Source organism: Bos indicus x Bos taurus, chromosome 18 (genome assembly GCF_003369695.1).
Source record: "Bos indicus x Bos taurus breed Angus x Brahman F1 hybrid chromosome 18, Bos_hybrid_MaternalHap_v2.0, whole genome shotgun sequence".
Lineage (NCBI taxonomy): Eukaryota > Metazoa > Chordata > Mammalia > Artiodactyla > Bovidae > Bos > Bos indicus x Bos taurus.
The window spans coordinates 28955636-28982804 of NC_040093.1; the positions used below are offsets into that span (position 1 = coordinate 28955636).

General features: G+C 45.2%; 1 protein-coding gene across 3 annotated transcripts in view; it reads right to left on the minus strand.

The window, feature by feature from the left end:
• Positions 1-27169, minus strand: part of WWP2 (WW domain containing E3 ubiquitin protein ligase 2) — a 147141-nt gene that overhangs the window by 68104 nt on the left and 51868 nt on the right. For all 3 annotated transcript variants that reach the window (XM_027516113.1, XM_027516114.1, XM_027516116.1), the window contains 2 exons: positions 19378-19515; positions 17280-17376 (listed from right to left, as the gene is read on the minus strand). In XM_027516113.1, the coding sequence (XP_027371914.1) occupies positions 17280-17376; positions 19378-19515 (235 nt within the window). The remainder of the gene's footprint in view (positions 1-17279; positions 17377-19377; positions 19516-27169) is intronic.

A 27169-nucleotide genomic window follows, 5' to 3' on the forward strand; every position in this document is an offset into this window, starting at 1 on the left:
GTCACTAAGCAAACCTGCTCCCACCTACATGCAGCCTCCTCAATTCTTCCTGTTCATTCAAATGTGGACAAGGAGAAGGGGAATGGGAGGGGGGTAAAAGGGGGTGGTGAAAAGGGAAAGGCGCAATTAAGAGTTAAAAATGGGACCACTGGAATCATTCTGAGGGTAATTTACGGCTCCATTCCACACCCTACCTCTGGCTGCCAGCCTCAGAAATGACAGGAAAGGTAAAAATAAAACAACTGCCAAGCCCATTCTACATGACAGAAAGACAAGTGATTTACTTATGCCCAATATGGAGAACAGAGAAACATTCTCAACGGTGGCAGCTTTCTGAGACTGAAAAATTCACTTTAAGAGAGACTATATACTACATTTTGACTCCTCTCATCCCAGGTTGTATGCTGGCTGGGCTTCTAGCAGAAGCGGTCAGTGTCTCATTCCATCCCACCCCAACTCAGAGCAGCAGGGAATGACCTGGGGTTCCCTGAATACAGAAGCCCCTCACTTATTTGTCCCATGTCCTGAGATGGTACAAGGGCACAGGACGCTCCAGCAGCTCAGGAGACTGTCAACCTCCACTGATACACAGCAGGAAGCTGCAGGGGGCCGACCCTGAACACGGGGCTCCAACTTCTGCTGTAGGTGGGCCAGAAAAGGCTCTTCCACCTTCTTCCCCCTGGCATCTCCTCTTGCTTGAACCTGGCCCATCCCAGAGCATCCTGAGCTACAGCCACAGACCTGAAAGGACCACACGGTACCAGAATGACAGCGCCCAGGCTGTTATTTCTAAGTGTTCTGACGCAACAAATCACAAAGGCAGGGATTCAGCAGGAAGGAGGCACGCTCCTAAAAGAATATGCTCATCAGACGTTCCTCCAAACCTCCCTCTAAACTCCTCCCAAGGAAAAGTTGGAGCTTTTGCTGATCGACTCGCTGGCATCCTCTTCTCTGGACTCTTCGCCCAGCTGGCTCCTCATTCAAATCCTGGTCTAAATGTCCCTTACCTCCCAGGCTGCACTAAACTCCCTGACTTCTCTGGCATAGCATTCTATCCTTTTCCTTAATGGCCTTTTTTTTTAACTTTTTATTTTGTATTGGGGTATAACCAACTAACAACGTTGTGATAGTTTCAGGTGAACAGCTGAAGGGACTCACCCTTTCTATTTGTAATTTATGTTTGTTTATCTGTTTAATGTCTAACTTCAACAAGGCCCATGAAGGCGGAAGCCATGTCTGCTTAGGTGTAACTTTGTATAACCAGAACCTAGCATATGCTTGGCCCCACAGTAGGCACAAAGAAACATTTGCTGAATGAATAAAAGACGCAAGCTCTCAAGTACAAAAGCACTCTTGGGCCTGTAACCTCTAATATTTCCCATGTTCCTAGCAATCCATCACTCCTCACCTCCCTGTCTCCAACCACCTCTTTAAAGAATGGTATCTATGCCAAGAGATGGAATCCACAAGGTAGGAGGTATTGAGAAGTGTCAGAGCTAGTGTCTTCCAAAAAGATTAGCCCGCAACATCATGTAAGAACATTCTCTAGTCTACAAACCAAGGTCTACAAATAAAAATCATTTCATTATACTTTTTTTTGTGCCACATATACTAAAATTGCAAGACAATCTCCACACCCAACCAAATTTTATTTATCATGGTTTTGTTGTTGTTGTTCTAGCTATAATTTTCAAGCACTCTCCAACAGGTAAAGACTAGGCAAGTGAGTGAACATGGGAATTAAGAGAGATACCTTGTGTGGCAGGAATATTTTCTAAAATGCCCCTCCTCCCAAAAACACCCCACCTCAATGCATAAAACCAGGGAATGTGATGACATATTACACAGCCTGAATTCCTGCTGAGCACGTGGCCTCACTCAAGTTGGAGGGCTTTATAGAGAGATGGCAATGCCCTGTGGAATCAGTGCTCATCTCACAGGGGTGCCATTTCTGTGATCCAAATAGCCTTCGTGAGACACACACTCCTGACATTCCAACCATCAGTTGGGGATGTGAATAGTTATCTATACGTGGGACATCACTGTTCTCAGAGGGTGAGTAAGTAACACTCTCTCCTGGTAGAGTTCAGGAACATGGATGTTACTACACACGCTTTTTCCAAATAAGACATATTTATGTGTCAGCTTATCTCAGATTCCAATGCTAACCATGGAAGTTGTAAGGACTTGAACAATCCAAGAAAAAAGGTTCAAAGTGGAAGTATCAATCATGAAGAATAAGTAAAACAGGAGGAGCAGAGACTTCCCTGGTGGTCCGGTGGTTAGGACTCCATGCTTCTACTGCAGGGTGCGTGGGTTGGAGCACTGGTCAGAGAACTAGGATCCTGCACGCTGCAGCCAAAAAAAAACCCCAGGGGGAACCACCACGCTCTTGGCGGTCTCGCTAAGCTTTAGAAATACAAGGCTGTCCTGATAAAAAGTCTCCCCTGTACCCTGTGCCCCTGAAACCATCACTTCTCAGGGAGTCGAGGTGCCAAGGAATGTAAACTGGTAGCAAGACCCACCCTGAAGTCCTGGCAAGTGAGAAGCAGGAACACAAGACTCTTTCAACTCAACAAGGATTCACTGAGCTGCTGCTACGTGCAGCAGAGCACTATTCGGGGCCTGGTGGGGACACAAAGATGCCTAAGGCCCAGATGAGTTTGGCTGAGAACTCCCCCTGTACCCCTCCCAACCTTCAAAACAAGAGTGCTGTAGATGGGAGAGAAAAAAAACCAACTCCTCAGGAGTCCCCATTTCATCATTCTTCTCTACATGTAAAGCAAAAGTGTAGGGTGTGATTTCAAATAAAGGTTTTGCTTACCTTTTTTGAAGGGAAAAATTTTAAACAGAAAGAACAAAACCAACCATATCCTCATCTCCCCTTCTCCTTCACCAAACAGCAGTGATTCACACCATCTCCTACTCTAGACTTTCACAAATCTCATGTTAAAAATTGTTGTCAATTTCTTATTTCAAAGTTGTACCTTCAAAGGCCATTTATGAGCACACAAAATAGACCCGACACACAGACGTGCCATGAAAGTCCAAGAGAAGTCCCAGTCCAAACAGAAAATCTTCAGACAGGGAGCCGGGGAAGAAATTCTTGTTCTCTCTACGCTGTTAGGTGCAGAATTTCACACTCCATTATCAAATAATCCGTGAGCCAAAGATACCTTCAACTCATAAAGACAAAGAAAAGGCAGGCCAAACACAGGCTTAAAGTGGCTGGTTGGCTTAGCAAAGAGAGACAAAGAAAGCAGAACAGACAGCACTTAAAAGGCAAGAGGATGAAAAGATACCACGAATCACAAGAAACAAACGGACCAACCATGACAGTTTAAAAATACAAGGTATTATATTGGTTTGGGTTTGTTTTTCAATCTTTTTTTTTTAATTGAAGTATTGCTGACATACAAACTGTATTAGCTTCAGGTATACAACATAGTCATCCGACATTTCTATACATTCTGAACTGATGCATATAAAGTCTAGGAATCATCTGCCACCAAAGTGATCACAAAATTATTGCCCATATTCTCCACACTGTACGTTACATTCTCATGACTTGTTTATTCTATAACCAGAAGTCTGCATCCCTTAGTCCCCCTTCATCTAGTTCTTCCAACTTGCCACCCTCCTTGTACTGTTTGTTAAAAACCCAGTTCAACGATGTTTCGAGCAACACCATCTAATATATAAGCACCAAAAATGTGGAAACTAAATGGATGCAGAAAATATGGCAAGAAAATACAAAACAAAAGGAAGCTGGGGAAGTTATGCTAATACAAAACTAAATAAACTTTTTAAATGATTTTTAAAATTCAGGCATAATTTACATATAGTAAAATTCACTCCCTTTCAAGGGTACAGTTAAATGAGTTTTACCAGCATATACAATCGTGTTATCATCATCATGATCAAGATATAAAACACTTACACTGCCCCCCAAAATTTCTTGGTGCCCTTGGTAGTCAATCCCTCCCCTTAATTCCCAAGAATTGCTAACAGGATTTCTGTCCCAATCATTTTGCCTCTTCCAGAATGTTATATAAATGGAATCACATAGAATGTAGCCTTTTGTGTCTGGCTTTTTTAAATTTATCATCTTAACCATTTTATTTTATTTATTTATTTACTTTTGACCCCACCACCTGGCTTGCAGGATCTTAGTTCCCCGACCAGGAATTGAACCTGGTCCCAGACAGTGAGGCTTCCCTGATAGCTCAGTTGGTAAAGAATCCACCTACAATGCAGGAGACCCCAGTTAATTCCTGGGTCAGGAAGATCCCCTGGAGAAGGGAAAGGCTATCCACTCCAGTATTCTGGGCTGGAGAATTCCATGGACTGTATAGTCCATGGGGTCGCAAAGAGTCAGACACGACTGAGAGACTTTCACTTTCACCTTCCAGGTAGTGAGAGCGTGGACTCCTAACCACTGGACTGCCAAGGAAGTCTTTTGTATATCTGGCTTCTTGCATTTAGCATAATTCTTTTGAGAGTCATCCATGTTGTTTAATGCTATTCCTTTTTATTGCCCAGAACAAATAAAATTTTAAAGGTGCTAGAAAAAGAGAGGATCACAAGATAAAAATTTCAATTCACCCAAAAGACATATTTCAAACTTGTATAGTGGGTCCAAGAATAAAACCTTTAAATACACAAAGCAGAAATTCTTGGATACAACCTGGCCCCACCTATTAAATGCCGTCGCCTCCTCCTATTTTCCCATCATTCCCTCCACTCCAGCCAGACTGGCCTCCTTCAATTCCAAAGGCCCACTCCCAGCTGGGTTCCTTGGCAAGAGCCACTCCTCTGCCCAAAGTCCCTGACGAGAGAGCCTCATGGAGAAATCCCTCACCTTCTTCAAGGCTTTGTTTACAGGTCGCCTTCTTAACCATACCTCTCTCATCTGCATTATTTCATACTGTATCCTGTTGCTATGTAAAGAGTCCACAAGATCAAACCTGCAGACAAGGTCAGCTGGGCCTTTGCAGCTGTAATCTTGGCAGAATGGTAGGAGGCGGGTGCCAGAATGAAGTGAACTAATACATAAATAGGAATAAGGATGGGAGACTCAGAATATTGAGACTAGTATTTTTGCTATATTTTCAATAGGTATGGGTACATAACAACTTTAAGAAATCCTGTGATGTGTTCTGTGCTTTAGTTCTGTGACTATTTTTACCTAATGCAAAGTGAAAAACCTAAATATAGAATTGTTCCAGTGTATAAAAAGAGTCATTCTATTTAGGTTATTGAGTATGCCATCATAAAGACAGTCGCTAAACCAAACCCTAAATCTCCACTTCCACAGACCTTGGCGCTTTCGAAAGGAGCCAAGCAGGGCCAACAGACTCCTAAAGGAAACATCTAACCTCATCACACCAAACCACAGCCACAAACACCATGGCTTAAGCAGTCCTTTTCCCCGCCATCCACATCTGTCCATAGCATTTCCAGACAGTTCTGTTCCGATCTTTGATCATCACATACCCAAACTGTGCTAGTCCCTGTGACTCAAGTCTTTTCTCTGAGATCCATACTCTTTAACTGACTTTTCTCTAAACATTTTCCCTTTCGTTGTCTTTTTCTTTTTTTTTTAATTATTTATTTTTCTGGGTACTCCACGTCTTAGTTGCAGAATGCAGGTTCTAGTTCCCTGATCAGACTACTGCATTGGGAGTGTGGACTCTTAGCCATAGGACTACCAGAGAAGTCCCAACTCTTGCCCTTTCAATTACAATTTTCTAGGACTGAGAAGTCCTAGAATCCAGATACAGGTCTCATTAAAGTAGAAATGTCACCCCTGCCCCCTAAATCATGGAGACCCTAATACTGGTACCATTGTTCAATGTCAGGAATACACCTTGTGGTCCTCTGCATCTCCTAGGTTTGGCTTGCGTTCTCCTCCTATGGATACACTTTGAGAGGAACGACTCTGCCCGAGTCACTCAGTACCACTGTTCCACAGAGCCTACTAAGCACTAATCATGACCATTATGGGGGAAGTCATTTTAAAGTGACAGCTTCAGACTTCCCTGGTGGTCCAGTCACTAAGACTCCACACTCCAAACGCAAGGGCCACAGATTCGATCCCTGATCCAGGAGCTGGATCCCACGTGCTGCAACTAAGTGTCTGCACGCTGCAGGGGAGCCACCACCTGCAGCTAGTCCTCCACTCCTCCCTCTCCAGTTCCCACATCAATGCTCTTGATCCCTAGGTCCTAGGGACCTCAATCTAGGAATCTCTAGGTCCCTGAGCCTAGCCTTGGCCTCCACTGTGTCAAGACATTCCTACCTTCTTCTGCCTTCTCCTGTGTCCCTTCTCCTACCCCTTCATTCCAGGGGCTAGTAGACTCTCCGACAACAAGGCAGCGAGGTTCTGGAAGCAGTTTGTTGTTTTAGTTGCTAAGTCATGTCCAGCTCTTTTGCAACCCCACAGACTGTAGCCTGCCAGGCTCCTCTGTCCATAGGATTTCCCAGGCAGGAATACTGGAGTGGGTTGCTATTTCCTTCTCCAGGGGATCTTTCCAACCCAGGGACCGAACCTGTGTTTCCTGCACTAGCAGGCGGGTTCTTTACCACTAGTGTCACCTGGGAAGCCCAAATGAATGAGTATGTGCTGTATTCAAAAAAATTTTTATTTACAAAAAGAAGTGGTCAAGAGGATAAGACAAACTCAGACTGGAAGAAAATATTTGTAAAAACATATCTTGATAAAAGACTGTTTTCCAAAATATACAAAGAACACTTAAGACTCAACAACAAGAAAAGGAAAAACCTGATTTAAAAAATGGGCAAAAGGCCTGAACAGACACCTCACCAAAAAAGATATATACATGGCAAAGGAGTATATGAAAAGGTGCTCTACATTATATGTCATTAGGGAAATGCAAACGAGACACCACGACATGCCTATTAGAAAGGCCAAAATCTAGAATACTGACAACACCGAATGCTGGTGAGGATGTGGAGCAATAGGAACTCTCATCCGTTGCTGGTGGGGATATAAAATGGTATAGCCATTTTGGAAGACAATTTGGCAATTTGTTACAAAACTAAAAGTACTCTTTTGCTCTTACCATCAGATCAGATCAGATCAGTTCAGTCGCTCAGTCGTGTCCGACTCTTTGCGACCCCATGAATCGCAGCACGCCAGGCCTCCCTGTCCATCACCAACTCCCGGAGTTCACTCAGACTCACGTCCATCGAGTCAGTGATGCCATCCAGCCATCTCATCCTCTGTCGTCCCCTTCTCCTCTTGCCCCCAATCCCTCCCAGCATCAGAGTCTTTTCCAATGAGTCAACTCTTCACATGAGGTGGCCAAAGTACTGGAGTTTCAGCTTTAGCATCATTCCTTCCAAAGAAATCCCAGGGCTGACCTCCTTCAGAATGGACTGGTTGGGTCTCCTTGCAGTCCAAGGGACTCTCAAGAGTCTTCTCCAACACCACAGTTCAAAAGCATCAATTCTTCGGTGCTCAGCCTTCTTCACAGTCCAACTCTCACATCCATACATGACCACAGGAAAAACCATAGCCTTGACTAGACGAACCTTTGTTGGCAAAGTAATGTCTCTGCTTTTGAATATGCTATCTAGGTTGGTCATAACTTTCCTTCCAAGGAGCTCTTACCATACAACCTAGCAATTGCTCTCCTTTGTATTTTTCCAAAGGAGTTGAAAACATGTCCACATAAAAATTTGCACAGGGCTGTTTACAGTAGCTTTGTTCAAAATTGTCAAAACTCAGAAGCAACCAAGATGTCCCTCAGTAGGTGAATGGATAAATAAACTGTGGTATGTCCAGATTATGAAGTATTATTTCAGTCAATTCAGTTCAGTCGCTCACTTGTGTCCAACTCTTTGCAATCCCGTGGACTGCATGCAGCATTCCAGGCATCCCTGTCCATCACCAACTCCTGGAGTTTATTCAAACTCATGTCCATTGAGTCGGTGATACCATCCAACCATCTCATCCTCTGCCGTCCCCTTTTCCTCCCGCCTTCAATCTTTGCCCAGCATCAGGGTCTTTTCAAATGAGTCAGTTCTTCACATCAGGTAGCTAAAGTATTGCAGCTTCAGCTTCAGCATCAGTCCTTCCAATGAATATTCAGGACTGATTTCCTTTAGGATGGACTGGTTGGATCTCCTTGCAAGAGTTCAAGGGACGCTCAAGAGCTTTCTCCAACACCACAGTTCAAAAGCATCAGTTCTTCGGCACTCAGCTTTCTTTATAGTCCAACTCTCACATCCATACATGACTACTGGAAAAATCAAAGCTCTGACTAGATGGACCTTTGCTGGCAAAGTAATATCTCTGCTTTTTAATATGCTATCTAGGTTGTTCATAAATTTTTTCCAAGGAGCAAGCATCTTTTAATTTCATGGCAGCAGTCACCATCTGCAGTGATTTTGGAGCCCCCAAAAAAAGTTTGTCACTGTTTCCATTGTTTCCATATCTATTTGCCATGAAGTGATGGGACCAGAAATATTATTTAGTTCTAAAAAACAAATGAACTATCAAACCATGAAGAGACACAGAGGAACCTCAGATGCATATTACTAAGTGAAGGGCTACAATCTGAGCTACAAATTTTATGATTCCAGTTAGATGACATTCTAGAAAAGGCAAAACTATATAGGCAGTAAAAAGATCAATGGTTAACAGGGAGAGAGGGATAAACAGACAGAATACAGGAGATCTTTAGAGCACTGAAACTATTTTGTATAATGCTATAGCATATTCAAAAGCAGAGACATTACTTTGCCAACAAAGGTTCGTCTAGTCAAGGCTATGGTTTTTTCCTGTGGTCATGTATGGATGTGAGAATTGGACTGTGAAGAAGGCTGAGCACCGAAGAATTGATGCTTTTGAACTGTGGTGTTGGAGAAGACTCTTGAGAGTCCCTTGGACTGCAAGGAGACCCAACCAGTCCATTCTGAAGGAGGTCAGCCCTGGGATTTCTTTGGAAGGAATGATGCTAAAGCTGAAACTCCAGTACTTTGGCCACCTCATGTGAAGAGTTGACTCATTGGAAAAGACTCTGATGCTGGGAGGGATTGGGGGCAAGAGGAGAAGGGGACGACAGAGGATGAGATGGCTGGATGGCATCACTGACTCGATGGACGTGAGTCTGAGTGAACTCCGGGAGTTGGTGATGGACAGGGAGGCCTGGCGTGCTGCGATTCACGGGGTCGCAAAGAGTCGGACACGACTGAGCGACTGATCTGATCTGATCTGATAATGGTGGATACATGTCACTATACATGTGTCAAAATCATAAAGTACACAATACCAAGAGTGAACTCTAATATAAACTATGGACACTGGGAGATAAAGTCTCTCATTATCATTTGGGATGATGATTTGTCAATGTAGGTTCAATGATTGTAGCAACACGAACCACTCTATTGTGGGATGCTGACGGCATGCTCCCCGCTGCGGGAGGCTGTGTATATGTGGTAGGTGGGAAATCTCTGTACTTGCTGCTCAGTGTTGCTGTGAACCAAGCACTGCTCTAAACAAACAAACAAGTGCAGCCTGGATTTGACCTGAAGACCATGGCTGGCTTCAGCTATCATCCTGAATATCTTGTGTCAACATTACCAAATGACTAGTATGTCTAAATGCGCCAAGTCCTCTTATTCTCAATTGCCTTTGCCGACGCTGTTCCCTCAGCCTGAGCGACTTCCCTTCCCCAACTTCACTGGTCTGCAAACTCCTTCAAAATACAGATCAAACATGTGAAGTCTTCCCCTACTATCCCCTGGTGGATTTAGGTAACTTTCCACTAGCTTCGCTCACCACCACTATGGGGTCCATCACACTACACTGGAACTGTCACCTCTGTCTCCCACCAGATGCCAGTCCTCAATGTCAAGGGCCATGACTTTTTTATCTTTTTATCTACAACCCAGCTCACAGCCTGGCATTCATGTTTATGGAACAAATACTGCCTCCAACAAAAATTGCCTCCAATAAAGACCAATGAGATAAAACGGATCTGAATAAACAAACATTCAATAGGGAATTCCCTGCTGGTCTAGTGATTAAGACTCTGTGCTTCCACTGCCAGAAACCTGAGTTCAATCCTTGGTCAGGGAACTAAGATCCCACAAGCCACGTGGCACAGCCAAAAAAACAAAAACAAAACCCTAAAACAAAAAAAGTACAATAATGCATAATTTTAATCAGTGCAGAATTAATAAATTAACATATAAATAAATGTGTACTTCATCTCGATAATGACTTTTCAATGTGTGGCTTTGGGAATGCAGGGTAGCTCTTGTCCATGGTCTCAACCCTATTCCTTACATACCATCTACTCAGAAGAGAGCCCTGCAAGCTCCTTCTGTGCAGGAACCGGGTCTCAGTTATTACTATATGAGTAAACAAACTACTCATATTCCTTTTCTTACTCCTCTCTCTTCCCCAGCAATTGTAATGAGCCTACAGCTAGATTTTAAGTAGAAGTTATTGGGTGGGAGACCTGAATGGAGACCATAAAGACATTTGGATCAGCGTCACGCTGACAGGGTGACATCGCCACATCACTGCAGGTTGAAGGGAATTCCCTGGTGGTCAGTGGTTAGGAATCGGTGCTTTCACTGCTGGGGCCCCAGGTTCAGTCCCTGGTTGGGGAACTAAGATCCTCAAGCGGCACAGCGTGGCCAAAAATAACTAACTAACTACAGTTCCGAATCAAGCACCTTTAGTCATCTCAGTGGAAGGACAGGCGGCAGTGGCCAACAATGACAGAGAGTGGCCCAGCGCCTGAAGGCTCAGTTTCCATCTGCCTCTTACTCCCATTAGCTTGGCTTCCCGGTCTTCGCTGGTCCCCCAAGGACTTCCAGCAGTGTTCCCAGCATCCTCTCGCTCGGTGAAGTTTATTTTTCTTTCCTTTCTGGGCTAGGCTGTCTGCAGACACAGCTGATGAGCTATTTAGAGCTCACCAGAGACCTTGGGCCTTTCCATGTCTCTGAGATTAGGGCTTTTAAATCTCCAGAGGTCACTAATGCCAAGGCAAGGGAGTCAATAAATCTGATATGCTTTCATCAGAGCAGGATAAAAAGGGAGAGAGGAAAGGAGGGTGGACGAAAACTCTATCATAGGAGGGTATGAACTCACATGTCAAAGAACTGGGTGGGAGCTTGTTGAAATGCAGATTCTGACCAACACGGCCCAATACTGACGGCTGATGGGGAACAGAGGCCTCCAGCCCTTCACACCAAACACACACACAAACATGCTCATGCACACTCATGTACATTCACACATATTCTTACAATAAATACATATATAGTATATAATAAAGAAAAATTAATTACTTAAGCCCCTATATCTTCTTAACCAAGATCTCTTTCACAGATTTCAGGCCTATGAGTGAAAAACTTTATGAACCCAAAATCCAATTCAACGCATTCTTCCATTTGCTCATACCATTTCCCTGTATGACGATGGAAAATCTATAGGGATTCTAGACAGAGGAGCTAGTTGTTCAAGTTGGAAGAAATATTTTTTTCTCATCGTTTTTTTTTTAATGTTTTGTTTCGTTTGGGGGTATATCCAGTTAAGGATTAACAATGTTGTGATAGTTTCAGATGAACAGTGAAGGGAGTCAGCCATATATACACAGGCATCCATTCTTCCCCAAACTCCCCTCCCATCCAAGCTGCCACATAACATTCAACTGAGGTCCATGTGCCATACAGTAGGTCCGTCTTGGTTATCCATTTTAATATAGCACTATGTCCACACCCATCCCAAACTCCCTAACCGTCTCTTCCCTTCCACCTCCCCACAACCGTAAGTTCATTCTCTAAGTCTGAATCTCTTTCTGTTCTGTAAGTTTATTTGTATCATTTCTTTTTAGATTCTGCATATAAGAGATGTCAAAGGATATTTATCCTTTTCTGTCTGCAAGTCAGAAGGAATCTTAAGTCTGTGCTTGGAGCAACAGCACAGTTCACAGACAGTTCTATGATGGTTTCACCCATCGGTTGACACCACCTTAACTCCCTAATTTCATGTAATAGCCAAGGAGGAGGGGGTAAAATCACAGGTGATGAAGAATCAGCAAACCACAGAGGGATTCCAATGCTCTGGCTTTCCACCTTCAGTCTGGAATTTCTCAACCATTTCTCACCTGACAGTATCTCTGAAGAGGGCTGCCAGTACCATCGGGGATCCCCCTGCTGGGTTCTTTTTCGCTCCATGCTCACCCCACTGTTAGCTTCTCTAGTTAACACTGTTAGCCCCTAAGCCACTGTACTGAACCCTTGGACGGTGGACAAGTCTCTCTGCAAACTTCTGCCCTCCCTCTCCTCAGTGTCTTCCTCTCCACACACTCATCTCTTCTCTCTCAGAGCCTCCCATGGTGTGAAACTTCACATACATTGCACATGCCATGAAGACTGCATGTGGAAAGCAGACACCATGCTTCTGGCAAGCGTCATGCAAGGCGATGTGTGCACGACACCGGGCACACAGGAGATCTGCAAAACCTGAATTGACTTAGGCACAGTTCCCAAGTCAGCCCTCATTCCAGCAAAATAAAACAAACACTGGGGGATTATTGGAGGGTGTGGAAGGCTTTCCCCATGCCAACTAGCACACACTTTCCCAGGGGGCTCCGCAACACTGGAACAGGGAACACGGGCTGAGGACGCAGGCCGGGACAGCACACGCACAGACAGAGCCCTGGGTACCCCACGTAACGGCCCCCACTCCAAGCCCAAAACGGCACCAGACTGGCCCTCTCGGGCCACCAAGATTACTGCTATTCTGACACACAGTCCCATACACTCACAGACAGAGCCTGGGTACCCCACGTAACAGTCCCCACTCCAAGCACAAAACGGCACCAGACTGGCCCTCTCAGGCCATCATGATTACTGCTATTCTGACACACGGTCTGGCAGTGGCCAGCTTTCATCTGGATCCTGTTCCCAAGGCCCAGATGACATTCTCCCACCTGAGATCTTTAAGTGATGGAAGCGCAGCCGCCAAGGCCAGTGTGGAGCATCGTCTTAGAATCACCAGCTCCACTGCTGTAAAGATGAACAGGGCGGAAGAGAAACGAGTGCTCGTCATCCAGCCTGGAGAAAGCCAAAGTTCTGAAACCTGTCTGCCTCAACGGTAGACGACAATCTCTGCAACCAAACACCATCCCTATTCAGCTTACCTAGATTGGTAGATGATAGTTTCTGTATTGTGAAATATATCATGCAAATGAAAGAATATATTAAATATTCAGTTAAAGAAAAAAAAAACCCTGGGCTAAGAAATAGCATTCCCAGTACCCAGAAGCTTTCATTGTGCTTTTTCTTCATTAAACCCACCCACCAGTGACAACCAACCTCCTGAATTCAGGGTTAATGATTCCCTTCTGTTTTTTACAGTTTTACCACCCACGAAGGTATCCATAAAAAAAAAAATATATATATATATATATATATATTATATATATACACACACACACATGGTTTAGTTTTACATTTTTAAACTTTATATAAATGACATTATACTATATACTTTTTCTGTCATCTGCAGCTCTTGTTCAACATTATGTTTCTGAGATTCCAACACATTGATATTAACTTTCTATTCCCCATTTTTTTGCTACCAGACAGCATTTCATTGCAAGACTATACAACAGTGTGTGATATGAACTCTTTCTTTACTCAACCAGACCCACTGAGTGGATACTAACGTGGCTGGTCTGCTAATAACTTTATGCCATGGGTAGTGATACCGTGCTGGCTTCCATGCAGCAGCCCAAATGGCAAAACAACTAGAGATGTTCTACCTGATGACTCATAACGAGTGGGAAAGATCCCACTAGGAGACAGAGCTACGAGGTCCTGTTCAGCAAGCACCTGGAAATGTTGTTGGATGAACTTGGGGAAATGAATCCTTAAGATACAGCTCTTACACGGTTCCAGTTCTATAGCTTTATAAAGCAGGGGCAGGATAGGAAAAGGCTGCTTTCACACTGCAATCTTCACCTTCATGGGCACATCAGAGCACCTTTGATCATGGAGAATAGCACCCAAGTCCAAGAAAAACCTACCCTTTCAGACGGCGAAAGCTAAATATTTAGTCTGGGAGGCAGCGGGCCGAAGCCCGTCATTCTCTCTGCCACAGGAAACCAAGGACAGCGGAGGATTGTCCCTGAGTCCTGAAGGTTTGATTCATCACCCTCCTAACTACAGACTCCTGAACAGGAATGCTTCATCATGCGTTACGTCCCAGGTTTGGGGGTGGGGAAGTGGGGCGTGAAAGACAGTCTCCAGATGCAACTCCTGGCCACCTTTACTGCGCAATGCCTGTGTGCAAGGCCCTCAGATGGTACTGTGTGTTAGTCACTCAATTATGTCTGACTCTTTCTGACCCCATGGACTGTAACCCTCCAGGCTCCTCTGTCCATGGGATTCTCCAGCAAGAATGCTGGAGTGAGTAGACATTCCCTTCTCCAGGGGATCTTCCCAACCCAGGGGTGGAACACGGGTCTCCTGCATTACAGACAGGTTCTTTACCTTCTGAGCCACCTAACTCATCCCAATTAATTCCTGCAGTGATCCCCTGAGGCAGGCGATACCCCCATTTTACACCTGGAAAGACTGAGAGGCTGAGAAGTTTGATGACTTGCCCAATAATGTATAGCAAGTCAATGACAGGTCAGGATTCAGTCTACATCTGCTGCCAGAGCCTCACGCTCATCCACTAGACCACCCTGCCACTCCCTGTGTGCACAGTGACTTCATAAAGGCCATACATCCAGGTGTTTGCCACCAAATGGCAGTGGGTTCCACGCGAACATACAATGAATACCTAGATGGCAGAGGCCTGTGAAAATTCACAGACCACACGTAGAAAATGAAGCAGCAGCCAGACAGACAGAGGAGGCTCCCAGATGGCTTCACTTATCTACAAGCACTTTGTCCACTGACAATTAACTACCAATGAATGTCCACTGTGTGTTGTGGGCAAAGTTGCGACCGATTTTCTGTTGAAGTCTGGCTACTGCTCTAACAATCAACAGCCCTCAACACAAACAAGAGCACAAAGGAGGGCTATCCAGATATGTGAATGTCAAGGTCTACCAATCAGAGAACTTCACAGAGCAACAAACAGCTCAAGAACTTAAGTCCGAACCTGTTAAGAGCCTAACGCTGCCTTCCTCCAGCCCCAAATTAAGTGACATCAGTTGTGCTTGACACAAATTTTCCAGTCAGCTCAAAGACCAAGATGGCAGTGACAAGTACCAGGGCTCAGAGGCAGCATTCTCACAGCGAGCACCTGAGGTGTTCCTCTCCACCAGCCACTCGTCACTGAAGAGACTCTGTTCTTCTAGCTCTGAGTGCCAATGGTGCCACTGCTGATACAAGATTTGCCAGTTGTATTGTTGGTACTTGACCCTGTGAGACTCAGTAGTCATGTATGGATGTGAGAGTTGGACTATAAAGAAGGCTCAATGCTGAAGAACTGATGCTTTCAAATTGTGGTGCTGGAGAAGATTCTTGAGAGTCCCTTGGACAGCAAGGACATCAAACCAGTCAATCCTAAAGGAAATCAGTCCTGAATATTCATTGGAAGGACTGATGCTAAAGTTGAAGCTCCAATACTTTGGCCACCTGATGTGAAGAACTAACTCACTGGAAAAGACCCTGATGCTGGGAAAGATTGAAGGCAGGAGGAGAAGGGGACGACAGAGGATCAGATGGTTGCATGGCATCACCAACTCAATGGACATGAGTTTGAGAAAAGTCCTGGAAATAGTGAAGGATAGGGAAGCCTGGTGTGCTGCAGTCCATGGGGTCACAAACAGTCAGACACAACTGAGCAACTAAACAACAACCACCCTCTGAGACCCAGCTACTTTTCCCAACTGAAAGTCTCTCTTCTCCGTGACAGACTAGGTGACCCATCTTCAGGAAATGAGGCCAGAGCTCTGCAGAAGCTTGGAGAAGAGACAACAGGGAAATGGTACCTCTGCTCCTGATGATGCTATAGACAGAAGATCCAAATGCCTAACCCTCTCTTGTTCCTGACGCCTGCTGGCCTTCAAGACCTCACAAGCCCTCAAGACCACAAGATCTAGACAGGCTGATCGCTGTCCGCAGTGCAGTCTTTCCAGATGCTGTGGGTATATAGCAGCCCCAGCTCGCTATATACTCTGTTTCTTAAAGCATCATTCCCCCATGCCCCAGGACTTGTTTGGGAAGAGTCTACTAGTTATTCACCTGCACTCTGGTTTACAAACTACATTCCATATGATTCTTTTCCTTAAAATTTCTTTAAAATGTCTTGGAATTTTGTACAGTGTAACAAACAATGAAACAATAAGCAATATATAATAAAAACTCCTCCCCATCTAATATACTTAAAACTACTCCCCTGCCTGGGAATTTAGTGGCCATGGAGATGAGTATGCACCATTAACACAGGTGTAAGATGGAGATGTCAATAAATAAAATTAAGTCTAAAAATAACATCATTTGTGATGCATATATAACAAGTATAATACAGCTCAGACTCTGAGTGCAGGAAGTCTGAATCAGCACTCCAAAGGGAATCATGGATCATCCCCACAAACAAAAATGTACAGAGAGAAAATGTCACATACACAAAAACACTGCTCTGGGGACCTCCCTGGTGGTCTGCTGGTTAGAAATCTTCCTGCTAATGCAGGTCGCAGGGGTTTGATCCCTGGTCCAGGAGGATCCCACAGGCCTTGGGGCAGCTAGGCCCGTGCACCACAACTACTGAAGCCCGTGTGCCCTAAGGCCCATGCTCTGCAACAAGAGAAACCACCGCAATGAGGAGCCTGCACACCGCAACTAGCGAGCAGCCCCAGCTTGCCATTAACTAGAGAAAATCTTTGCACAGCAAGCCTAAATAAAAAGGAAAGAAAAAAAAACAAAAAAAAGAACGACTGCTCTAAGTGTTCCTTTGTATTTCCTGGAAGGATAACTGTGGCCATGGTACCTGATCATCAAAAAGCAGTCAAGCTCTGCTCAACTGAGCAATAAACAACTTGGTCCATCCCATCTTTGTCAAGGAACCACTGACCCGTCTGGGAATCCTGAGTTGTGTATTCCCCTCTGGGCCATATTAACATACTTATAAGTCTTGCAAGTCAGTTACAAGCTCTCTGGAAATTTCTGACAGTTTCTAACATAAACTGTTCCTCGTCACTTTCCCACATGTTTTCAGGAGCTCTGAGCAACTCCTGGCTCCCCCTCCTTCACAGGGCAGGAGGAGGATGTCTTACCGGGATCTCCCACCAAAGCAGTTTGTGCTGGGGGGCTGGTGGCGGTTCTCTGGAGCGACGGCTGTCCCACTGGATTCTCTTGAAGGTGGCTGTGAACCTGGAAAAGGGATCCATCGTAAGAAAGAAACATTGAGAAGCTCACACCTCTGTTCGAGATGTGGGTACGGCAACACCGCTAATGGCGTGTTTCTACCCGCAACGGACAGCGAGTGTCCACTAAGCTGCAGCTGCCAGCCCAACAAGGACAGGTGAGATCTGAATGGGGCCAAGGAACAAAGGGGCTCAAACCTGGGAAACACTTCCTCTTCCTCAAGACCTTCAAGAACGTCTCAGGCACTTTACAAGCATGTTGCCTTACATATTAAATGAAACCACACCACGTGAGACAGAGGCCAGATGCTGACCACGCAAAGTGGGGGCAAGGAATTGGGGCATCTCTCCACATCACAATCAGCGAGCTTTTGAAAAGCCAAATCAAGGACGTCCCTGGCAGTTCAGGGGTTAAGAATCCACCTTCCAATTCAGGGGACATGGGTTCCATCTCTGGTCAGGGAACATGCCACAGGACAACTGAGCCCACAACTAGAGAGCCCGTGGGCCACAATGAAGACCTGATGCGGTCAAAAAAAATAAATATTTTTAAAATAAAATTTAAAAAACTTAATAAAGTCAGATCAGATCCAATCTAAATCAAATCATGACAGTCTCCTGATTAAAAACCCTTCAACAGCTTTCTGCTTCTTATGCTGTAGTTCCAAATCCTTATTGAGGTCTTGGAGGCTGTGTGATCGAACTGGCCTCATCTCCCACCACTCTACTTTTCTCACTCCTCACTATCCAACTGGCTGTCCCTATGCCTATGAAAGGCCACACTCGCTTCCATCTGAGAGCCTTTGCGCCTGAGACCCCTCTACCTCTTACTCAGCCACCCCAACAGCTCACATCCCCACCTTGGCCTGTCTAAACTCATGTTCTAGCAAGTCTCAGCTAGAGACTTGCTAGACCTCAAAGAAAACCTTCTCTGGGTCCCTAATGTAGATGAGATTCCCCCTAAAGTGGAGGAACTTCACACCACCCAGCACTCTTCCTTCCTAGCAGGTCAGTTATGATTATATAATTATTTGTGCATTTACTCGTTTGGTGTCTAATATCCCCTGCCCCTGTCAAGTAGATCACAAGCTCTAGGGAACAGAGACCATGTGAATTTTGCCCCTGCCATCCGGCCAGCACCTGGGCCAGGAGCTAGTACATACCCAGTGCTCAATTATGGACATATGTGCTGAACGAGTGAATGACGCGTGTTCTCTAGATGCACCTAAAGCGCCCCAAGCACCATGCAGCCCAGCTGAGGGAGGATTTGCAGCAGTAAGGCCCATCCAGTCACTGAGACTCCACCCAAATGCCCTTGAAACAGAACTGGAATCTCAACCCCTGCACCTATGGAAAGCCTGGTTGGGGCCTGGAAAACACCATAGTTACATCACATTTAATGAGAAAAAATTATGCAGAGAGCCAACCCATTTCAGACCTCAGATGTCATGAAATAATTTCCTGCTAGATCCAAAGGTGACTAATTTCAAACTAGATGAAAAGAAACAAACCGCCCACATTCAGGACGAGGCAGAAACCACTCTCCGATTTCCCTGCTTCTTGCCTGTGTGTTGCTGGTGTGAATCTCTGAGACACACGGTTCCCCTCTCCCAATCAAGACCATCTCATAAAAGATACTCTCAAGCTTCCCAGGGAGTTTAAGTGCATTCGGAAGAAGAAAAACAGGCCCAAGTAACATTTAATAAAGATGTTTTATTTTCCAAAGTCCGTGTGGGATGAAAAGATGTTTCTCTCTGTTCTCAAACCAAAACAACAACACACTCACAAAGACTTGACATTTATTTTGGTCCTTTATCAGAAAGCAGTCCTTGAAAAATCATGTCATGACTGGGATCCACAACGCTCAGAAGAGTCAGGGCTGGCTAAGCAGTACCTGAACCCAGATATCTGGTAGAGAACCCAGCTCTGGGGACCTCCTCAGCCCTGCCCTGCCCCGCCCCACCCTGCCCTGTCCCGGCACAGCCCTGGGGAGCAGGGCGGCACTCACCATCCGTCACGGCACTGCCATTAGGCACACTTCCCAGATCAACAGTCGGCCCGTCCAGGAAAATTGTCAGCTCACCACCCGAGACAACACCGCCTTTGTTCTCTGTCTGCAGGTTCAGGGTCAGCTGTGTGTTCTCCACTGTTGGACACAAAAAGCAATGTGGATGGACAAACGCAAACGCACACCAAGGTTAAGATTCTGTAAGTTATGAGCTCCCACTTCACCAACTTTGGCTTCCCTGGCAACATTTTTCACTGCATCTTCAAACTTGTCTTAAGGCATGGAAAAAGGAACACGGAGGAATATGCCTAACTGTATTATCAGGCTGGTGGGGAAGGATGTGCTTGTTTTTTCTTCTAAACATTTTAGAGCATTAGGTTTGCTAGGTAATTTCTATATTACTTATATGTTTGCTTATATCTGCAGGACCAAAAGAAAAGAGTAAGAGATACTGATGGTATGCAGAGGAAGAAAGCAGTTCCAAGCAGCATCCCCCAACCAGTAGAGAGTCTAAACAGGTCAAGAGACACTAAAGAAAAGTCATCAGGAATCATCTCTACGTAAACAATTGTAGAGACTTATTATCTGGGCTAAAAAGTTTGGTTTTTAAATTAATTTTTGGGGGGGCCATGCCTCAAGGCATTCGGGATCTAGTTCCCTGACCAGGGATTGAACCTGTGCCGCCCCACCCCCGCCCCCACTGGCATTGGAAGCACAGTCTCAACCACTGGACCACCAGGGAAGCCCTAAAAAAGTTGTTTTTTAATTTTCAGTTCTGGAAATGTTTTGCTTTGAAATAAGGGGTAAAAAAAGTTTACAACAAAAGCTCAGTACGGGCAAGTTAGTCCCGTAGTTACATGGTCCTGGCTGAGTTCCATAAGGAGAGACTAACGGACACCTGGCTCCATGAGTTGAGGTGAGAGGGCAGTTCAGAGTCACCCAGCCCTAGAACACTCGGCAAGTTCAGCCCTATGGGCAAAGAAGAAACAGAACAAGCCGACACGAGGCAGAGGCACCAAACCCCAGGGGAGCTGGAAACTGCTGCATACACACACCCGACCCCACCACTGAGACCGGCCACACAGAATGGCCTCCATCCAGTTACTGCCCGGGATCCACAGCCTCCAGCTCAGGGCTGTTCAATAATTACCGAGAAAGGGCAGCGTTTATGAGAACTTCCAAAGAGTATGCAGTCCTTCCACGCCTCCCCACATCTTACAAAGCCAGACCAGGAAAATGCCATATATTCCAACCTCCCTCCCTGCCCACACTACCCATCAAACCACCACTTCATTTTATCTCTTAGTTGCTACTGTATTATTATAAGCTGGTTTTCTAGAACAAGGCAGGGTATGTATAAATAACTATCTCCATGAGCATTTCCTAGAGACAACTGCCCCCCACCAAAAAGAGTCTGCCCTGCATCTCTCTAAGAAACAGATACAGTCCTTTAAGAACTTAGACCCCTAAAAAAGTCTTGATCAATTCAAGGATCTAAGGTAGGTATCAGTTATCTTTCAGGCTTTCGAGCTCTCAAGGCATCTCTCCCTTCCTTTAACTTTTCTTCCCTGCAATGGATCTCTCTGAATCCTTTTGAGTCTGTTTTCAGTCAGTTTCACTAAGGGGCTTGGTGAGTTCCAAATATTTCTAGAAATGAACATGTGTAGTCTGAAAACTAGTTCCTTCAAAAACCCAAGAGGGACTTCCCTGTGGTCCAGGGACTAAGACTCCATGTTCCCAATGCAGGGATCAGTGTTTGATCTCTGGTCAGGGAACTAATCCCACAAGTTGCAACTAAGACCTTGTGCAGCCAAATATATATATACTTTAATATTTCTATAGGACCTCCCTGGTGGCACAGTGGTTAAGAATCAGCCTGCCAATGCAGGTGGTCCCTGGTAAGGGAAGATTTTACATGCTGCAGAGCGACTAAGCCTATGCGCCACGACTACTGAAGCCAGAACACCTAGAGCCTGTGCTCCACGAGAGACGCCACCGCACTGAGAAGCCCCTGCACTGTGGTGTGGCTCCCGCTTGCCGCAACTAGAGAAAGCCCGCACACCACAATGAAGACCCAGCACACCAAAAATAAATTTTTTTTAATTTCTATAAAAGAACACTTGTAACCTGAAAACTAGTTCCTTCAAAAGTCCAAGAATGGAGAAAACTAGGAATAGAACCATATGACCCAACAATTCCACTACTGGGCATATACCCTGAGAAAACCATAATTGAAAGAGACGCATGTGCTCCAGTGTCCGTTCCAGCACTATTTACAATAGCTAGGACATGGAAGCAACCTAGATATCCATCGATGAATGGATAAAGAAGTTGTGGTGCATATATACAATGGAATATATTACTCAGCCATAAAAAGGACACATTTGAGTCAGTCCTAATGAGGGAATGAACCTAGAGCCTATTACACACAGTGAAGTCAGAAAGAGAAAAACAAATATCATATATTAACACATACATAGATTGAGGGCAGGAGGAGAAGGGGATGACAGAGGATGAGATGGTTAGATGGCATCACCGACTTGATGGACATGAGTTTGGGTAAACTCTGGGAGTTGGTGATGGACAGGGAGGCCTGGCGTGCTGCAGTTCATGGGGTTGCAAAGAGTCGGACACGACCGAGCGACTGAACTGAACTGAACTGATACAGAATCTAGAAAGATGGTACTGATGAGCCTGTTTACAGGGCAGCAAATTGCTCAGACGGTAAAGAATCTGCCTGCTATACAGGACCTGGGTTTGATCCCCGGGTTGGGAAGACCCCCTGGAGAAGGGAATGGCTACCCACTCCAGTATTCTTGCCTGGAGAATACCAAGGACAGAGAAGTCTGGTGGGCTACAGTTCACGGGGTTGCAAAGACTTGGACGTGACTGAGTAACACTCTCAGTTTCACAGTGGAGATGCAGACAGAGAGAGCAGACTTGTGGACTCAGTCAGGGAAGGAGAAGGTGGGACGAATTGAGAGAGTAGCATGCAAAAACATAAATTACCATATGTAAAACAAACAGCCACTGGAAATGTGCTACATGACACAAGGAGCTCAAATCAGGTTCTCTGTGACAACCCGGGGTAGGGTGAATGGGATGGGAGGCGGGAGGGAGGTTCAAGAGGCAGGGGACATATGCATATCTATGGCTGAATTGTGCTAATGTATGGCAGAAACCAACACAATATTGTAAAGCAATTATCCTCCAATTAAAAAACAAACTCCAAGAGAGGGGAAAGAACCGAGGCATCTGAACCAGCAGCATCATTTGCCAGCCATGCAGATGAGCCACCGTGGAAATGGACCCTTCAGCCTCAGTCTAGCTTTCAGATTATTGCAGCCCACCCAGTGTATTGAGTGCAACTTCATGGAAGAGCTCAGGCCAGGCTGCCCAGCTAAGCTATTCCCAAAACCTGACACACTGAAACTATGAGATAATAAATGTTTACTTTTTCTTTTTTTTCATCAAGAAGCATCTCCCTACTCTTCATGCTGAGATCCAGGGCCTGAGTCCCTAGCAGGCAGTAGAGCTCAGAGGTCTAAGACAAGTAGCAGTTAGGCAGACTGGATTCAAACACAGTACCTGGTGGGCTGCCGTCTATGGGGTCGCACAGAGTCGGACATGACTGAAGCGACTTAACATAGCATACCAGTTAGGCAGACTGGAATACTTACCTTGAGCATTAGTCTCTCAACCTGCAAAACAGGAGTAAGAACACACTTTCCAGAGAATATATGTTAAGAATTAAATAGTATCTAGTAGGTTCCTGGTAAGCTGTCATTTTTATTATGCCCCTGTTGTGTTGTTCCTTTAATAATTTTTAATTTAGAAGAAAGTTTTTTTGGTCACGTCATGCAGTATGTGGGATCTTAGTTTCCTGACCAGGGATCAAACTCTAGCCCTCTGCACTGGAAGCATGGAGTCTTAACCACTGGACTGCCAGGGAAGTTCCTGTTATCTCCCTGTTGATGGTCCTGTTTTTAGGCTGGAGAGTCCAAATTTCTCTTGGTCTAACTCATTCATTGTATATTCACTCTTCTCCTGACCTTTCTAAGCCTTTTTCAGGCTTCAGCAAAAGAGTCAACAAAAGTCTTCCAAGGTCACATATCCATCACAAGGACAAATGGTCTTCCATCTTATTTCTAGGACACATCCTAAAGATGTCTGACATGCCATTGTTGGAAATGTGCTGGGATAATTCCCTTCTTGGTATCTCAAAGGCCATCACTTTACAAAGAGAGTGTAGACACCTTCCTCCCTCCTTCCTGGAGGGATGATATTTGACAAGAAACTAGAGGAGCCCAAGGCCTCTTGCTGCTAATTTCCCCCTCCTGACAGCCACCCCACTGTGGTCTTCTGACAAAGCTAGGGGCACAGACTGAATGTTCCTCTCCACTGGGGTCATGTCGAGGCGCCAACTCAATTACCTGCTCACCTTGTCAAGCAGTGTCATTATACACATGTAGGTTCAGAAGTTACCTTACAAGTCTTGGAGACACATTTGACTTTCAAAAAGAGCCAGTGACAGGGGAGGTTTTTCTCTTTAGTATTAGTCGCTCAGTCACGTCCAACTCTTTGCGACCCCATGGACTATAGCCCACCCGGCTCCTCTGTCCATGGAATTCTCCAGACAAGAATTCTGGAGTGGATAGCCATTCCCTTCTCCAGGGGAACTCCCCAACCCAGGGATCAAACCCAGGACTCTGGCACTGCAGGCAGATTCTTTAATGCTGAGCCACCAGGGAAGATCCCTTTAAACTAAGAACATAACCCTCTAGTCCTTTATTTACTAACAGAGAAACACTTCAGAGAGACCTCTGACCATTAGTGTCATAACCAAGTAACTGAACTGAGCATCACTAAGAGCAAGACAATCCAACACCCACATGCTTCCTGACATGTTACAGGATGAAGTACACAACAGCACTTTTAAAGTCTTCTTATAGGACTTCCCTGGTGGTCCAGTGGTTAAGAATTCACCTGCCAAAGCAGGGGACATGGGTTCAATCCCTGATCCAGGAAGATCTCACATGCCAAGGGACAACTAAAGAAAGTCTCTGGGCAGCAATGAAGACCCAACACAGCCAAATAAATAAATAGTCTTCTTAAAAAAGCATTTAACCTGAATCCAATCAGGCCACTAAACCTCCTTCCCAGATTACATGAAATAAGGGGACAGAGGAACAAATTCAGTGATACCACAAGACAGCAATCAGACTAACCCAGAATATGGGACATCTATAGGGCAACTATCCCAGGCTCCTTGAAAAGCCAATGTCACTAAAAACATTTAAAATGGGAGGTGGGACAGGCAGGAAGAAGACTCTTGGATTTAAAGGAACATAACTACCAAATGTCTTGTGTGAATTTTGACTAAGTCTTACTTTGAAAAATATATTCTTGGGATGACTGGAGAAATTCACATCCAGATTGGATATTGAATGATGTCTTTAATTACCATTTATTTTCTTAGGTTCAGTAATGGCACTATGTCTGTATTTAGGAATGGTTTCATTCTTGAGAGACCCAAGATGATATTAGGATGATATCTGCACTTACTCTCATGGTTTTGTAGGCTGGAAGAAGCACAAGCTGGAATCAAGATTGCCCGGAGAACTATCAATAACCTCAGATACGCAGATGACACCACCCTTATGGCAGAAAGTGAAGAAGAACTCAAAAGCCTCTTGATGAAAGTAAAAGAGGAGAGTGAAAAAGTTGGCTTAAAAGCTCAACATTCAGAAAACGAAGATCATGGCATCTAGTCCCATCACTTCATGGAAATAGATGGGGAAACAGTGGAAACAGTGTCAGACTTTATTTTTCTGGGCTCCAAAATCACTGCAGATCGTGACTGCAGCCATGAAATTAAAAGATGCTTACTTCTTGGAAGGAAAGTTATGACCAACCTAGACAGCATATTCAAAAGCAGAGATATTACTTTGCCAACAAAGGTCCATCTAGTCAAGGCTATGGTTTTTCCAGTGGTCATGTATGGATGTGAGTTGGACTGTGAAGAAAGTTGAGCCCTGAAGTATTGATGCTTTTGAACTGTGGTGCTGGAGAAAACTCTTGCAAGTCCCTTGGACTGCAAGGAGATCCGACCAGTTCATCCTAAAGGAGACCAGTCCTGGGTGTTCATTGGAAGGACTGATGCTGAGGCTGAAACTCCAATACTTCGGCCACCTCATGCAAAGAGTTGACTCATTGGAAAAGACTCTGATGCTGGGAGGGATTGGGGGCAAGAGGAGAAGGGGACGACAGAGGATGAGATGGCTGGATGGCATCACCAACTCGATGCACATGAGTTTGGGTGAACTCCGGGAGTTGGTGATGGACAGGGAGGCCTGGCATGCTGCGATTCATGGGGTCACAAAGAGTCAGACACAACTGAATGACTGAACTGAACTGAACTGAGACAAGTTTTCTGGAATGAAGTGTCATGATATCTGCAGTTTACCTTCAAGTGGTTCAGTGAGAGAAAAAAAAATGCACACACTCACAGGCTCACACACAGAGGTGAAACAAATGTAGCAAATTCTTAACGAGTGTTGGTTCCTGGTAGAGGGCATTTGGGTGTTCATTGTGTTATTCTTTCAATTCTTTTGTATGTTGAAAAAATTGCAAGTTAAAAAGTTGGGAAAGAGGTTTCTTTTTAATTGGCAAGGCTATTACAAAATTAAACCTCTGAGAACAGAACACTCTATTATTCTCTTAAAAAAAAAAAACACCTGAGCCAGGGGAGCCCTACAATGCATAATGGGACTAAAGAAACCATTAGCTAATTGAGTGACAGACTAGAACATACAGGGGAGGCTGAAAGAAGTGTGGCTGGAAAACATATACTGGAATCTGAGCTATAAATAGCAACGTTAGCCACCTCGCCTCTGGGGCCCTCAGGTTTCACTCCAGCCATGCCATGCACTCCACAAAGGGCCTTTCTCTTGCACCAGGTCTTCCCCGGACCTTTTCAGGCACTGCTCAAAAATCAAAAAGCTGATGAAAACATGGGTGTTATAAGTCGAGTTCCAGAACTGGAACCAGATTCAGCATCGGAGGCTCACTGACCTCCTTCAATCTCGTGCGGCCCTGCTCCGTCTGCGGTCGTGCCATTCACACGTGTATAGCGAGCGAGCACTCACTCTTCCAGTCTCTGACATCCAACAGGTACGGAAGAGACAAAATGCTGTGCCCCTGGGTATTTATATTCTAGCGGAGGCAAACAGACACTATCCATTTTTTTTTAGTACATCACATAATTCATTAGATTGCAGCAAATGCAGTAGAAAAAAAAAAATGAAAGGAGGGAAGGAGACGGGGAGTGACACAGGTGGAAGGAGGCCCTGGGGTGGTGAGAAAGTCTCACCAGGAAGGTGACAGTGAAGCAAAGACCTAAAGAAGAATGAGGCAGGGGCGCCATGTCTCTGTCTGGAGGAAGGGTATTCCAGGCAGAGAGAGAGTAAGACACAGGCACCCCAAATGGGGGCCACACCTGACTGGTCTGAGCAAGGGCAGGGAGGCCGCTGTGGCTGGAGTGGATGAGGAAAGACAGAAGTAGGAGATGAGGGTGGCGGGAAGCGGGAACTCACAAGGAAGGTCTTGAAGCCCTGGCGAAGTGTCTGGCGTACACTCTGCGTGAGACCGGGAGCCACCAGAGGGTTGTGAACAAGGAAGGGAGGTGATACCTGTGGCAGCGCCGTCACACTGGTTGCAGGAGGAGCGAGAGAGGAAGTAAATGAGACCAGGGAGGAGGTCATGGCGGGCAGCCAGTCCAAGTGATGGCAGT